Raw genomic sequence first — 14,171 nt, 5'->3', positions numbered from 1 at the left:
ACTGCCCTGAGGTGGGAAAAAAGGCACAGTAGGGGGTGTGTCAGCAATCATCAAGCATCACAATGCAGGTTTTTTCAAATCCAGTCATGCTTTATAAGCGGATTTGACAGTGTACCACCTGCCTGCTTATGTGGTGCCACCAGGCCAGTGGCACTGTTGGCTGTAGCTTTCTGTGCTATTTCAGCATTTGTGCAACTACAGTCGGCACAGGAAGACCTTCAGAGAACCTTCAAAAAAAAAAAAAAAAAAAAAATTATATATATGTATATATATTTTTTTTTTGTTATTTTTTTTTAGTATCTTTGCATAATCCATTACAGTGATTGAATCTTATCACTGACACCACAACCATGTTGCATAAATATATATACTGTTTTTACATGTATTGTGCTGATGTACCTATAGTACACTTTTGTATACTTCCTTGACTCTGTGATGTCATCAGACTGGGACGACCCGGGGTGGACTGCTTCTGTCAGCATGAGAGCGGAGCAGCTGTTCTTCAACTGCAGTTCCTCATCAATGAGGTAAGCCAGGCTCCATAACAATACTTTTTTATTTAAAGCTGTGCTTTTTAAAACTGCTCTTGTCAAAATATGTTTTTTTACCATCCAAAAATGATTATAACAACATGTTACCAGCTACCTATTTACTCCACGGACACAAATGTCCACTGAGTGGGTCCCAATGGCTTCTTCTGTGTCTGGTGGCTTTTTGCATTTTGCTGTTGGTCGTAATGAAGGGTTGATAGTGGAGGTGAATATATGAGTTTTCAGCTACCCAGACAATACTTGTTAGTAGTAGTATTCTAACATCTGACACCTGAAATTCATTTGAACAGGGAAAATACTGTATACAGCATCTCTTAAAAGGCATATAAGACTCATGCAAATTTGCATTGTTACATTTCCTTCCAGTCTCTGGTAGAGATTAATAATGTAAATTAAAATGGATCCCACATTAAAACCTGTATCACTAGTAAATCAGAAAATGTGACTGACATTTTATATTGTCCGTGTTCAGTGGGGTACATTGTACACTTTGTGTGGGAATAACATCTGTGTTCCTAGGAAGGGTGGATGGGGATCTGAAATTATAATATTGAAAAGAGAAGGTTATTGAAGTAGTACTTTGGGTACCATGTCAAGTTATTGCATGTATCACCAATTGTTATTGTTACCAGTGTAGCTGATTTTACTTTCCAATTTGATAGTTTTTTCAAGTGATTAAAAAAGTGCCTATGGAGTCACTGTAACGGGTACAGAATGGACTCAATTGCAGCACAAATGACACCAGTATTTAATTTACAGTCTTTATTCCACACAATGTCAAGACAATAGTAGCACGGTCACAGACTGGGCTGCTTCAGCAGCAGGTAAACAGGCAGCAGAGCAGATGTAACCAGAGAAGATGGCAGAGCAGGAATCGGAATGTCTCTCAACCACAAGCAGACAAAGACCAGGGAACAGGCAGGCAGAACTCAGAGTCAGGGACAGAAGGCTGGTGGGTTTACCGGGGCAGAGACGAGGAACGATGGTCGGAGACGAGCCCATCAGGAACCAGGAAGGCAGTCCGGAGATGAAGGCAAGACAACGTAGCATAGACAACCTAACAAAGAGGGAGTGGGCCGAGGCAGCTTACATACTGGCTTGATTGAAGATGATGAGCAGGTGGGAGCGCCAGGTGAAAGTGGTTGAACTAATGAGGGGTGTGGCAGAGCAGAGAGTGAGACTGAATGATTGGACAATTCCCACAGCAACAGGTGAGGGGGAGAGCAGACTCTGACGGTCACAGCAAATTTAATTGTCCTTTTTAAGGAAATCCTATTTTTGTTTTTGTTTTTTTAATTAAAAGAAACATAAAACGATTGTTTCATTTTCCTCTCAAGGGTTATGTTTATGCAATTTGGCATCCATTCCTATGGGACTGTTTTTGAAATATTTTCTTTACTATATTTTTTTCCACGTTGAGCTGCTAATAAACCCTTAAGCCCTGTTTATCATAGTGCATTATGCTTTATCACTAATGACAAATTTCATACTCATCACTGTTCTCTGTTCTCTCATTTAAATCTAGTAACTACAGTACACGATCCAGTCACTACTTAACCTTAGATACAGTATCCCTCGTGTATGCACTAATGTTGGCAGACAAACTGGTTTCAGGTACTATGCACCTTTCAAATGGAATGAACTGCAATCTGCCCTCAAACTAGAGTCTTTTATTCCCCTCGGAGATTTTAAAGCTTTAATATCTGATATGTTTTATGATTCTTGCATTTATATTAATTATTTGTTGATTGTGGCTGTCTCTCTGTAGTTTTGTTGCTGATTGTGTGCTTGTCTTATGAATGTTTCCTGTCCTCGGGTCTCTCTTGAAAAAGAGATCTCAATCTACCTGATTAACTAAAGATTAAATTATTAAAAATAAATGATGTTATATATTTACCTGTATTCAAACACATTTCTTTTGATAGTGAACAGCAGAAGCCAAAACATTTCCAACACTAAATAATGAACTATTTAAATTAAAGGACAATTTTGTCTTCTAGCCTTTTAAAGACATTTTCTCTGACTTATCGCTTTTCTACTAACAGAATAGTACTGTGTGGGCCCACACATAGCACTGCTCTACATCAAGTAGTTGGATTTAGGACACAGCTTTGACAGTCCTCTACAGTTTGGTGCAATATTGTGTGTACTAACAAAATATTGTAGGTGTGTTATAGCCCTATTGTTAGTTTAAGAGTAGAAGACTCACAGTCACACAGGTCTGAAACAGAAAACTGTCTCTCCCTCTCTTTCTTGTTTCTCTTTTATTCCACTCTAATCTGCTCTCTCCTTCTCTTTGCCTTTTTTCTTTGCCCGCTCTGTTTCTTTTAAAGCCCACCAGCTCTTTCAGCCCACTTCTCCATCACTCATTGGCCCACTTGTGATGTATCTGAAGTAAATAGAGGGGTATAGGCCTGAAAAGGGGTGCTCATGTCATTTTGTATGTGTGTGCATGAGTGTTTGTGTAAGAATATCTTAAAAGTGTGTATCTTCTTGTGTGCATACATGCAACAACAATAGTATGTGTTTCCAACTGTGTCTTTGGTGGGTTTGTAAAATGTGTGTGTGCCACTGGCAAAGTATTCTTTCATCATATTTGCTCGTTGTATTCAAAGATTCATTTGTGCACTTTGCATTTTCAATCTTGAACTTTATTCTGTAGGTTTCTACATACAACTCATATGTGTGTGTGTTCACATATTTCTCACAGTGACTACTACAGGTCTTCCCATTGTTTTGCTTAGTGACTAATAGCGATGCAGGATGTCAATGCCCTCTCATGGATTCAGTGTGTGGGCTGTCGGCCGCCCTGCTAATAGCTGACTTGAATATTCCGACCAGCCTCTTGACATTCAGTTTGCTGTAATGACTTACTGCTATTAGCCGTACAAAGCCACAAAAGAGGCCACTTCTTGCAGGTACCTGTGAGTATCTGATTATCTGTCTCCTCTATATCACACAGACATCACACAATTCAACACATCTAGCAGTCAACCATTTCACAACTTAGTCACAATCTCATACCATGTCGTCCTCATAAGCCTCTCTCTGGCTCTTTTACGAGGAGAATAATTTTTTTTCTGTTACTGTGTCAGTGGAGGTTATGAATAGGCTAATTAATGTGTTTGTTTGCCTATTCTGAATTCATTATTTTGCTTTATGAATAAAACATCTAAAGAGGCTGAGGGGCCTGCTGAAGGTTGGTGTCAGATGAGGTTTGGTGGAGGGGGGTGCTGTGAGGGGAAGGAGAGGGTGCTGTGCTGTGCTAAGGACTAGATTGAAGGATAGGTCAGCATGAGGATTTTTCCTAACAAGATGTGTAGTTAAATATTCAGTCTTAAATAGTTTAGTATTTAGTCTTTCCTAAAACAAACCTAAAGAAAGGATGAGATAATTGTTTCTAGTTACAAACAACTTGTTTTGTGGATTATGGTTTTATCAGTCGATGCACTCTACATCAATCACACTACATTGACACACAAACATCAAAAAGAATGTGACATATTACTGCTCTAAAATTATGAAGGGAAGCAGAAATGTTATTTGCTGAGCTCTTCTATACTGTTTACTTCATATTGTCATACCACACATGGTTGCATTTATGAGGTACATAGCAATAGAAACTAGTGGTGGGAATTAATGTAAGGAAATCAAACTTCCTGGCCCTCTAAAGTGATACATCAAGTACTGGTTTCAAACAATAACAGACACATGAGGTGCACGACAAACTTCATACATAAAGTAATATTATTGGTAATAAAGCACTTTTTTCCCCAAAACTAACAAACAAGGCTGCACTGACATCAAGCAGATCATCTCACCTCTCTTATCTGTTTAAAGGGAAACTTAGAACCTAGACCTAGAAGTCCCCGTCTTAGAAAGTTTTCAAGTCTCCTAATCATCCAACCATCCATCCATCCATCCATCCATCCATCCATTAATCCATCCATTTTCCACCGCTTATCCAGGACCAGGTCACAGTGGCATCAGACTGAGTAAGGAAACCGAGGCATTCTTCTCCCCAGCAACACCCTCCAGCTCCTCCTGGGGAATCCCAAGGCGTTCCCAGGCCAGGAGAGATATGCAATCCCTCCAGCATACTCTGGGTCTGCCCTGGGACGTGCACAGAAACCGTCCAGAGGGAGGCGTCTAGGAGGCATCCTAACCAGGTGCCCAACTCACCTCAGCTGGCTCCTTTCGATGCAAAGGAGGAACGGCTCTACTCCAAGCTTCCCCTAACCCTTAACCCTAACCCTGGATGTCTGAGATCCTCACCCAATCTCTAAGGCTGAGCCCAGACACTCTCTGGGAAACTCATTTTGGCCGCTTGTATCTGTGATCTCATTCTTTCAGTCACTAACCAAAGCCTGTGACCATAAGTGAGGGTTGGAATGTAGACCGACAGTTTTACCGATGGTAAATTGAAAGCTTTGCCTTCTCTTTGTTCACCACAATGGTTCGGTACAACACCTGCATTACTGCCGATGCTGCACCGATTTGGCTGTCAATCTCATCTTACCCTCACTCTTGAATAAGACCCTGAGATACTTGAACTCCTTCACTTGGGTCAGCTACTCATTCCCAACCCAGAGGGAGCAGTCCACCATTTTCCGGCAGAGTACCATGGCCTCAGATTTGGAGGTGCTGACTTTCATCCCGGCTGCTTCACATTTGGCTGCAAACCGTCCCAGTGCCAGCTGGAGGTGAAGGAAGGGAGGGTGAAGAGCTGGTGCACTGTTCCATGGCCAGGACGGAATCCACATTGTTCCTCCTGAATCTGAGGTTTGATTATCAGCTTGAGCCTCCTTTCCACCACCCTGGCATAAGCTTTTCCTGTGAGGCTGAGTAGTGTGATCCCCAATAGTTGGAGCACACCCTCCGGTCCCTTTTTTTGAAAATGGGAACTACCTCCCGGGTCTGCCAGTCCACAGGCAGTGTCCCTGATCTCCATGCAACACAGAAGAGGCGTTCCAGCCATGACAGCCCAACAATGCCCAGAGTCTTCAGCATTTCAGGGAGAATCTCCACTACAGAGGGCATGTCGGTCAGTGTTAGGAGATCCTTAAAGTGTTCCTTCAATTACCTGACAATGTCCCCAGTCAAGGTTAGCAGTTTTCCACCCCTGCTGAAAACAGCCTGGGCTAAGCCCTGCTTCCCCTTCATGTGTGGCCTGATGGTTTGCAAGAAATTCTTAGAGGCCAACTGAAAGTCCTTCTCCATGGCCTCCCCAAACTCTTCCCATTCAGTCTTGAATTCCATTTCTTCACAGTGCACAGAGGTAGAGGTAGAAAAGGACAAAGAGGAGGAGCAGGAAGAAGACAGATGGAATAGATGGTAATACATCCCAGCAGCCAGACACAGACCTCATTAACTTTTGACATGACTCAAAATTGCCTGTGTTTGGAGAACTAAATTAGCTCACTGCAGCAGATGAACCAACACAAAGCTTAGTTCTATTAACTCCTCCGTTTTTTCTCTTTTTTAAATTATATATAAACATTTCAGTTTTGTTTTTAAGTGCTATTGGAATTTACAAACACACAGGTTGATATTATATTTACTGTAATGGATGTGTTCAGGCAGATACTGTATCCTCCCTGCACTACTATGTGCCTCATTCCAATGTTGGGAAACATTGAATTTTAGTTTCATGCATGACTTTGTATCCGACCACACAATGGTTGACTTGTTGATTAATTAAGTAATAATAGATCCTCTGATCCTCACAGTGTTTAATGAGAGCAACAGGCTGTAAATCCCATTGATCAAATCAATACAGAAGTACACATTAGTGAAAATGTTCATTCAATTAATTATCTTTATCTTAATTATCTTTGTCATTGTTATCTTTGTTAGCAAAATTAAACACATCTCTTTTTTTCCCGATAAACATTTTAGAGAAATGTAAAGGAAATTGCCCCTGTGTTATTTTAACATAAATACACACAAGCACACCTTAAGCCATTTCCTTTATGTTTTTTTTTTGTGCAATTTTCTCTCGGCCTCGACAATTGTCATTTTACCCGTGCTGCACACTGTACCTGTGCCTGGTCGTCTCGCCTCTGTTGCCATCGAAACATCAAGATAATTATACTATAATGGAATTGTGGACCTGGCTCTCTCTCTGTCTGCCTCTCACGTTCTCTCTTCTCCCTGTCTGGTGTTATTTCTTTATTAGTTGCTACTCCACCTCCTTTCACTCCATTTCACTCTCTCCTCCTCTGCAAAGGTCTTCTTTCTCCTTTTGTGGTGGCCTTCCTTGTCAACTTAGGTGACAGGTAGAAAGAGAAATGACGTCCACTAACATCTAGGGAAAAAAATCCTCAAAATTATCCTTTGGTAATTGTGGAGTGATTAATGGTGCTAAAGAGGCAACAGAAATGATTATGATATGTAAGGTTCAGTAATGCCAGCAATTTTAAGTTATATTATCTCCACCAAGTCCTAGCTCTCAGCTGGGTTAGATATATATCTATTCTATAATCCTCTCTGTGTACTGTACGAGCCCCAGCCAAGTACAGCACATGGTTGAATCATTAAATGTTTTAATTACCCTATTTTATATAATCGAGTCTAATGGCATTTTTAATGACCAGGTGTCCATTCCAGAAAGCAGGCTTAACAAAGTCTGAGTCTAACCCTGAACTCTGGGTGGATTTACCCCGAGATGGGAAACTCAGCTGATCAGAGTCAGTTCAATCAACTATGTTCACCCTGAGTTAAGCATGTACATGGTGAATGAACAAAGGCATCATCAATGGAGCTCTGATACTACAATTCACCATGGCAACAGGTAAATAAAAGGCAGAGCCTCAGTTTCAATCCAGTGGACATAGAGATATTAATGCATGTGTATGTGGACTGTGCACATTTATCTTTAAAAAAAGAGCCTGACTCAGAGTGGGTAAAAGTGTAAGTGCTAGACTTATATTTCCTTAATGGATGATAAAGTGGAATCTGACTGTGTATTAGGCTATAGCCCACATTACATGTTAAATATATTTATTTTACACAGCTTTAATCTGATGGGAACAAAACACAGAGGGCAGCGACTGAAGATGAAAAATATAGTTAAAGATTTAAGAAATACATAGATCAAAGACATATAGACATGATTGTAAGCTCACACTCTGATCCAGTAGTAGTGTGTTTGGTGATTTGCACTTGAAAATGTGTTAAGGTTAAAATACAGTAGATTTTAAAATTTTAGACATCTATTTGTATGTTGGTTCGACAGCATTCAGTGATGCTGCTCAGTCCTGCTCACTCAGAAATATTAACATATAATCTCCAATATTATAGGAATTATATTCCATCAGTGTGACCAATCACATCATGAGTGATTGAGATAATTATTCATTGATCCTACATGTCTAAAGCTCCATACCGATTTTTGAAATTCAAACTGAGATTACATATTGTGTGCAATAAACATTTCAGTGCAGGAACTGCCCTAACAAACTGACAACTGTCTTGTGTGCACAGAGTCAAAGTGTTGTAAAGAAAAAGAACTTCCACTCACAAAAACAAGGACATACAGAGGTTTTATTCTGGGCTGAGGGTGAATTTACGCAGGGATGAATTGGCATGAACAGTTTCTATTACGTCCTCAGGGGGCATTTACAGCAGAGCCCCGAGCACAACAAGCACACAAAGAGAAGCGGCGGATCCATTTTACCAGCCTGCTCGGTGGCTAGCAGCTAGTTAGCATGACAGGCATCTTTAGCATAGTCATGCCGTGCTGTGGTTAGCCCATAGACTGTATAAAAATAAGGTGTAGCCGTGGTGTTTTTTGGCTTTACAGCACTGTGCTGGGCAGGTGACAGGTGTGTTTACTGTCTTTGTGTGCTCTGAAAGACGTCACAGCACGGATATAAAGTCACACAGCTGATGGACTCTTAGCCTAGCATGCTAATCCTGTGTAAACATATAGATGAGACCATATATGCTTACAGACATCTGCAAACAGAAACAGATGAAAGAGAAGGGGGAGTTAATAGATAATTAGAATAGTTATAATTAAAATTAAGATCAAATCAAACAGAGTTATGAGTGGAAAGTAATGTTCTTGCAACTGCATTTCTACTCAAATGTTGCTTAACCATGTCTTGTGATAGGCAACTTCAGTACACTTTAACAACAAATATTACTGGGACCACTACAGAAAATTGCAGATGAACATTTAATATCCAGGAATTCACATTATGGACACTACCATTGACTATCCCAGTAACAAATTGGCCACAATTTTGCACATTGACCATACACGGTCCAGCCGTATACTAGGTTTTGACCTAGTCTTGTTAAGTGAGATGTAAGAGTCAGGGGTGGCACTGAAGAGCTAAGGTCATCCATTTATATCTAGAACTTGGAGTAACAGGATTTACAATACTTTTATTGTGTGACTGTAATCTTTTTTTTCCCTCAAAAATAATCATATTATGGCTACTATAGTAACAACTGCAGAAAATACTAACATATATAACACACATCTACATGGAAAACAAATAGGTATTTCTGTAAATGCTTCCACTGATGCACATACTAATGATTCAAAAAATGCCCCCCTCTAATGTGTGGATGAACATTGAACAGTAAGTACAATGTTCGTCCAGTCTCATAATTATATATGTATATATGCAGAGGAAGAGACTCAGTGAATGAGGGGAAAACATTCACCCAATATGGAAATCCATGGGAAGCGACATCCATCCTTCTTTGCACTGCACAGTTTTTAATCCTGTGATTAAGTTTGTAATCTAAAGCTAATTCTCCCCTGGGCTCCAGTCTTTACAGTGACGCCCTCATAGCAAAGCCACACTGGGAATTTTACTGTAATTACAATCCGCCATCCTCAGTACTAGGGTCAAAACCAGCTGACATTATTTGAAAAGGATTTGTCATTTTCATCTCACAGTTTTCATCAAGTTTCATATGATGTCCATTTGTTTTTGCAGCCATAAGATAGATAGATGTTGACAGACAGATGTTGACAAAAGCTGGCAGGAGCCACAGAGATGAAGGGTAAACCTCAATAATGTCATAAAAAAGCACTCCTTATGATCAGCAGCAAACATTTTGTTGGCTTTAACTAAACTGTGCATGTTGTTGTTTATAAACCCTGGTGATTAACAATTAAACAGAGAGCTGTTTATCTCCTGCAGAGGCTGCTGCTGTCAAAGTCACACAGAAGACATGCACGTAATTATGAGGATACTAACTGGCTAGCTAGTTAGCCGGCAAACTGTACAAATCATACCACAGTCGCTGTTTTCCACCCAGGAGTATCGTTGCTTCCACAAAAGTACAAAGCCCCTCTTTCATTTCATAGCCTCATAAGTTTCTTTCACTGACATTTCTTTCAAGTACCAGTGATACACTGTATTTAGTGACTTGTCAGATTCACAGGTAAGAGGCTAGCTGGCTGAGAGCGCAGCCTTCCCCACGTGTATTTCAGCAAATCTCGATGCATTTTATTAGTCACTTGTCATGAAAAACATGCTCACGTCGCAGACTCTGATCTAATCAACTTGCCCTGCATAAATTACTGGTTCCAGGTCATCAGGCCATGGGTTGTGTCAAACCCTTTGTTTGTTTAAATGTCAAAATGATGTCATTTTATTGCACATGAAACCCATACTTTTGTTAATTTGGGTGAACTAACCCTTTAAAGGCTTGAATGGCAGGTTTAACAACATTGTATGCATTGTGCTGGTGCTTAGACTTTACAGTAAATTTGGCATTAGTGTATTCATTATATATTCTTTGTGTATCCATCCCCATATAAATACCCATTAGTAAATAACCTCATTAGCTCTGGTATTAACATTGAGTTGTGCTGTAGGCAGCTGCACAGTGATGCTACTGTATGCATTCACTTGTGTTGACAAGTCTGCTCATTTGTGTTGTATTGTAGACCAAATTTGTAAACTTTTTAAGATTCTATTAAACTATTATTATTATTATTATTATTATTATTGTTATACAAATAAAGGTGAAGTGGGCAGTAAGACTTTTACTGGATTGGTCAGAAGATCAATAAGGTGGACAAATGTGCATGAGTATTACAAATATTAGTCATATTTACATCACAGATAGAGCTGTGTTTAATTGCTTTAAACCTTTCAGGACATTCATGTGTTTTCTTTTTCTGCCACCTAAGAGGCTGAAAAAACAAATGCACCACTTCTGCTGCCTGAAACAGTGCAGTCACAAGAAAGCACTTTGTTTAGTCGAGTCAGAAGGGCAACTCTCAATTCACCTCAACGTTTAACTTTCTTCTTCTCTTACTGTTCTGTTATTGTTCTGTCATCGCTGGTCTCTGCACTTGTATTTTACTGAATGCAAAAACGGAACATTCTCTATTAGCAAGGTATGAACAAGGTTATATTCTGAGCCTATTTGTTTGGGAGTGTACATTCTCCTCCTTCTCTGTGTCCTCATAACGATGGAGTACTGATATTTCTTTTTATGGCTTATAGGGGGCGTTGGTCACAGCCTGCGCGGATGACACGCTACACTTGTGGAATCTCCGTCAGAGGCGGCCAGCTATCCTGCATTCACTCAAATTCAACAGAGAGAGGTAAGCATAAACTCCACTGAATAAAACACACACATCTGCACATACAGGTACTCACACCACACACCTTGCTCCAGTGATAGATGTGATTGTCCTAGGTCAGTATATTTTGTTCTACACAGGCAGTCAGGATTGAGCTCTCCAAAACAACACCAGCTAGTCCTGTATACATTTTGCAAATCTATTCTTCAGAGAGCTCTTTCAGAGATCACTGCGCAGTGTCCTCTGCACCAAAATACTGGCACCAGAAGACATCTACTCACAGTATGTACAAGACCGTCGGGTATATTCTGACTATTGGACCATCTCTCAGCTGCAGCATCAGCAGCGGTGAGAGTTCTCTCCCCATGAAGACGTATTTAATCAGTTCAATCTGGAAGACAGTGAAGCAGAGTGTTGACAGGATGAGACCTGCTCCTCTGTCCTGCCTCTTCCCTCTGCTCCTGACCCTCTCTCACCCTGTCTGATAAACTTGAGAGAGAGGCTTTCTCTTCCATCTCAATTGGCAATCCCCTCTGCCTTGTGGGACGCCACCCACTTGCACCACCACAGGCTGTGAGTGCTGACTTCCCAGTAGTTATTCTGCAGCTGAATCCATCTCCTCTGAAATGTTGCCACCTAAACTCTTGTGCCACACAAGCTAGTTTTCATGTGGCTGCTACAAACTGGCATCTGCAGAGAGAGCTGGTGAAATATTTTTAAAGATATACTTTACGGCATGCCAGTCGGCGTGTGCATGATTGAAGATGAGTTGAATCTAATTTTTCTATTAGTATGGGTCCAATGTGTTAGTAATGCCAGGAGCTATGTCATGGGTCACGCTATTGTTGGGTTTGGCAGATGTGGCTGAGTGTCATTGTCCTCTGGCAATGACAGACCCCCCTTCTCCGTGACAGTCCATATCTGACACCACCTGGGGGTCCCAGAGGTCAGAGGAGAGGTTGTTGCTTTGATGTTACTGCTTCCTAACAACTAAGGCCCTACCTGTGACACTATTGGCGCATTGTAGAATCCTGGCTGATTAGTTGTAGGAGGGCCAGACCCAGTGAGTGTGACTGATGTAGTGGTAAGCAAGGACTCTTTGCTGTTTCCAAGCAAAGACAGCTCAATCTCTGCTCTCCACCATTAAAATTTAATGGCAAAGAATAGCCTCTACATGCTGATGCTTGTTTTTGAAAACTATTTGTCTTCGTTCTTCCTTCACAAAGTAGGGAACCCCTTGGGCCTCTGCTGGTACACAGAAGTAAGTCAGTTGATGAAGACATCGCCTTAGCTAGTTTCATTTGCTTTAATATTCTCAATGCCTTGCTTTAGGATTCTCAATCTCAATCCCTCCAGTAGTGGTGTGTGGTCCAAGGGTTAGAGACCCACTTCTATGTGATCAGCATTTAGTTTGTGAAGTCTGTGTAAAATAGAATAAACCATATTTATTATACCTATAGTTTTAGGTAGAGATATCTTACATCCTTCGTTTCCATACCACTAGATGATCAACTTAACTGGATGCAGTATACAGTGTTTTGGCTGGGTGTTCAAAGAGTTCATCTTGATTGGTGTATAGTGTTCCTGCAAGTTTGATTGCATAACAGTGCAATATTGTCTAGCCTATAGATCCCTGCAGCAATATTTTCTCTGCATTCAAGAAATAAGCCTCACAGTATATAACATTCATTTGACTCTATGCCTTATGTATTAAAATTCACCCAAGGCGAAGCGAGATATTGCTCGCCTCAATATTTTTGATTTTTTTTCCCCCTCTCCTATACATTTCCTAACAGCGGAAGGTGGTTTTTTGTTAAGGAGTCATGGCACATGAAGCAAACCAGTAATGGAGATATTGGTTTTAATTATTGGCATCAAGGTTCAAAACTTTGTTGAATACTACACTGAACTGATTTTTTTTATTTGACCATAGAGTTATAGCCATTTTCTTTTCAAAGAAAGGCCGTCCCGACACTCTCTTACCCATTTATGCCTCTAAGAAAGCTCAGACATGCTGGTGGAAATTGACTGAAGAAACCTTCAAACACAATGTAAGTGTCTTTGGAAGGAGGCATTCACAGTCTGGTCTTTCTTTTTTTTTTCTGTTCATTCCATCTAAAAGCTTATTTTCACTGTATGGCACCTATGCCATGGGCAAGGTCATTAATCAATAAGACTACATTTCTACTGAATGTGATGGAATGTAATGTGCATTCAAAAAGCACATGAAGCACAATATCATATTTTTCCACAAACTGTTCATAAAACTGCAGGGTCACAAGTGCTAATACATGTTTACTTTTGATGAGCACTAGTAATAGCAAGCTAAACCTTCTTGCTTTTGCAAGTCAAGAACTTCAGCTGAGTCAAAGGGCATGTTTTCTCTCTACTGAAACTTTCCATCACAAGAGAACAATAAGCTTTCTCCCTGAGACAGAAGAATGTCATGCCTGTTATAAAAAAAAAGCACATTATAACTCAACCAGGGGCTCTTTCAAAATGCAACACAGCCTTAAAGGATAATGAGCTGGAAGAGTTTGTGAAATCCATGTACTGTCTGCAAGTTGTTAAGGAAAGAACCTTGAGTCTCTGAAATGCAGTGACAGGGTTCAAGTCATTAGCAGCATGTGTTAGAACTACAGACATTGTTTTAGGATTTTTTTTTATCAAACTTTGTTCAAATCACACTGACTTCTAGAGAAAATGGAGGGATCCTGTACTCAAAAAACAAGAGGATGGCCGCTGCTGTCGTTAACATGCAGGGGTATTGATGTATGGATCGGATTTTGTTGCACTTATTGATAACACGCATTGTCGGCCTTGAGTAAAGATTAACCTTAAGTCTGTTCACTTCTCTGCTGTGGCTTTTCAGCTCTGCTGTCCGCTGTGTGTGTAAGTGTGTGTGTATGGAGCTCATCTCTGTCCTCATACAAACAGAACCCGACACAGAGAGCAGAGGAGAGGAAAGGTAGGCAGCGAAGTAAAAATCCCCATTCAGAGCGGTGTTTTGAGTCTTTAGTCCACTGTCAAGCCGGTGCATTATAGAACATAATTATTAG

The 14,171-nt window shown here is 40.5% G+C and overlaps 1 protein-coding gene across 2 annotated transcripts in view; it reads left to right on the top strand.

Annotated features, from left to right (window-relative positions):
• The window catches only part of stxbp5l (syntaxin binding protein 5L), a 159,788-nt gene that overhangs the window by 76,386 nt on the left and 69,231 nt on the right, over nucleotides 1-14,171 (top strand). For both annotated transcript variants that reach the window (XM_042425874.1, XM_042425873.1), the window contains exons 3-4: nucleotides 446-527; nucleotides 11,033-11,133. In XM_042425874.1, coding sequence (XP_042281808.1) covers nucleotides 446-527; nucleotides 11,033-11,133 — 183 coding nt within the window. The remainder of the gene's footprint in view (nucleotides 1-445; nucleotides 528-11,032; nucleotides 11,134-14,171) is intronic.

This window comes from Thunnus maccoyii, chromosome 11 (assembly GCF_910596095.1).
Source record: "Thunnus maccoyii chromosome 11, fThuMac1.1, whole genome shotgun sequence".
Lineage (NCBI taxonomy): Eukaryota > Metazoa > Chordata > Actinopteri > Scombriformes > Scombridae > Thunnus > Thunnus maccoyii.
The sequence above is the reverse complement of the archived record's forward strand: the minus strand, read 5'-3'. Positions and strand labels throughout refer to the sequence as shown.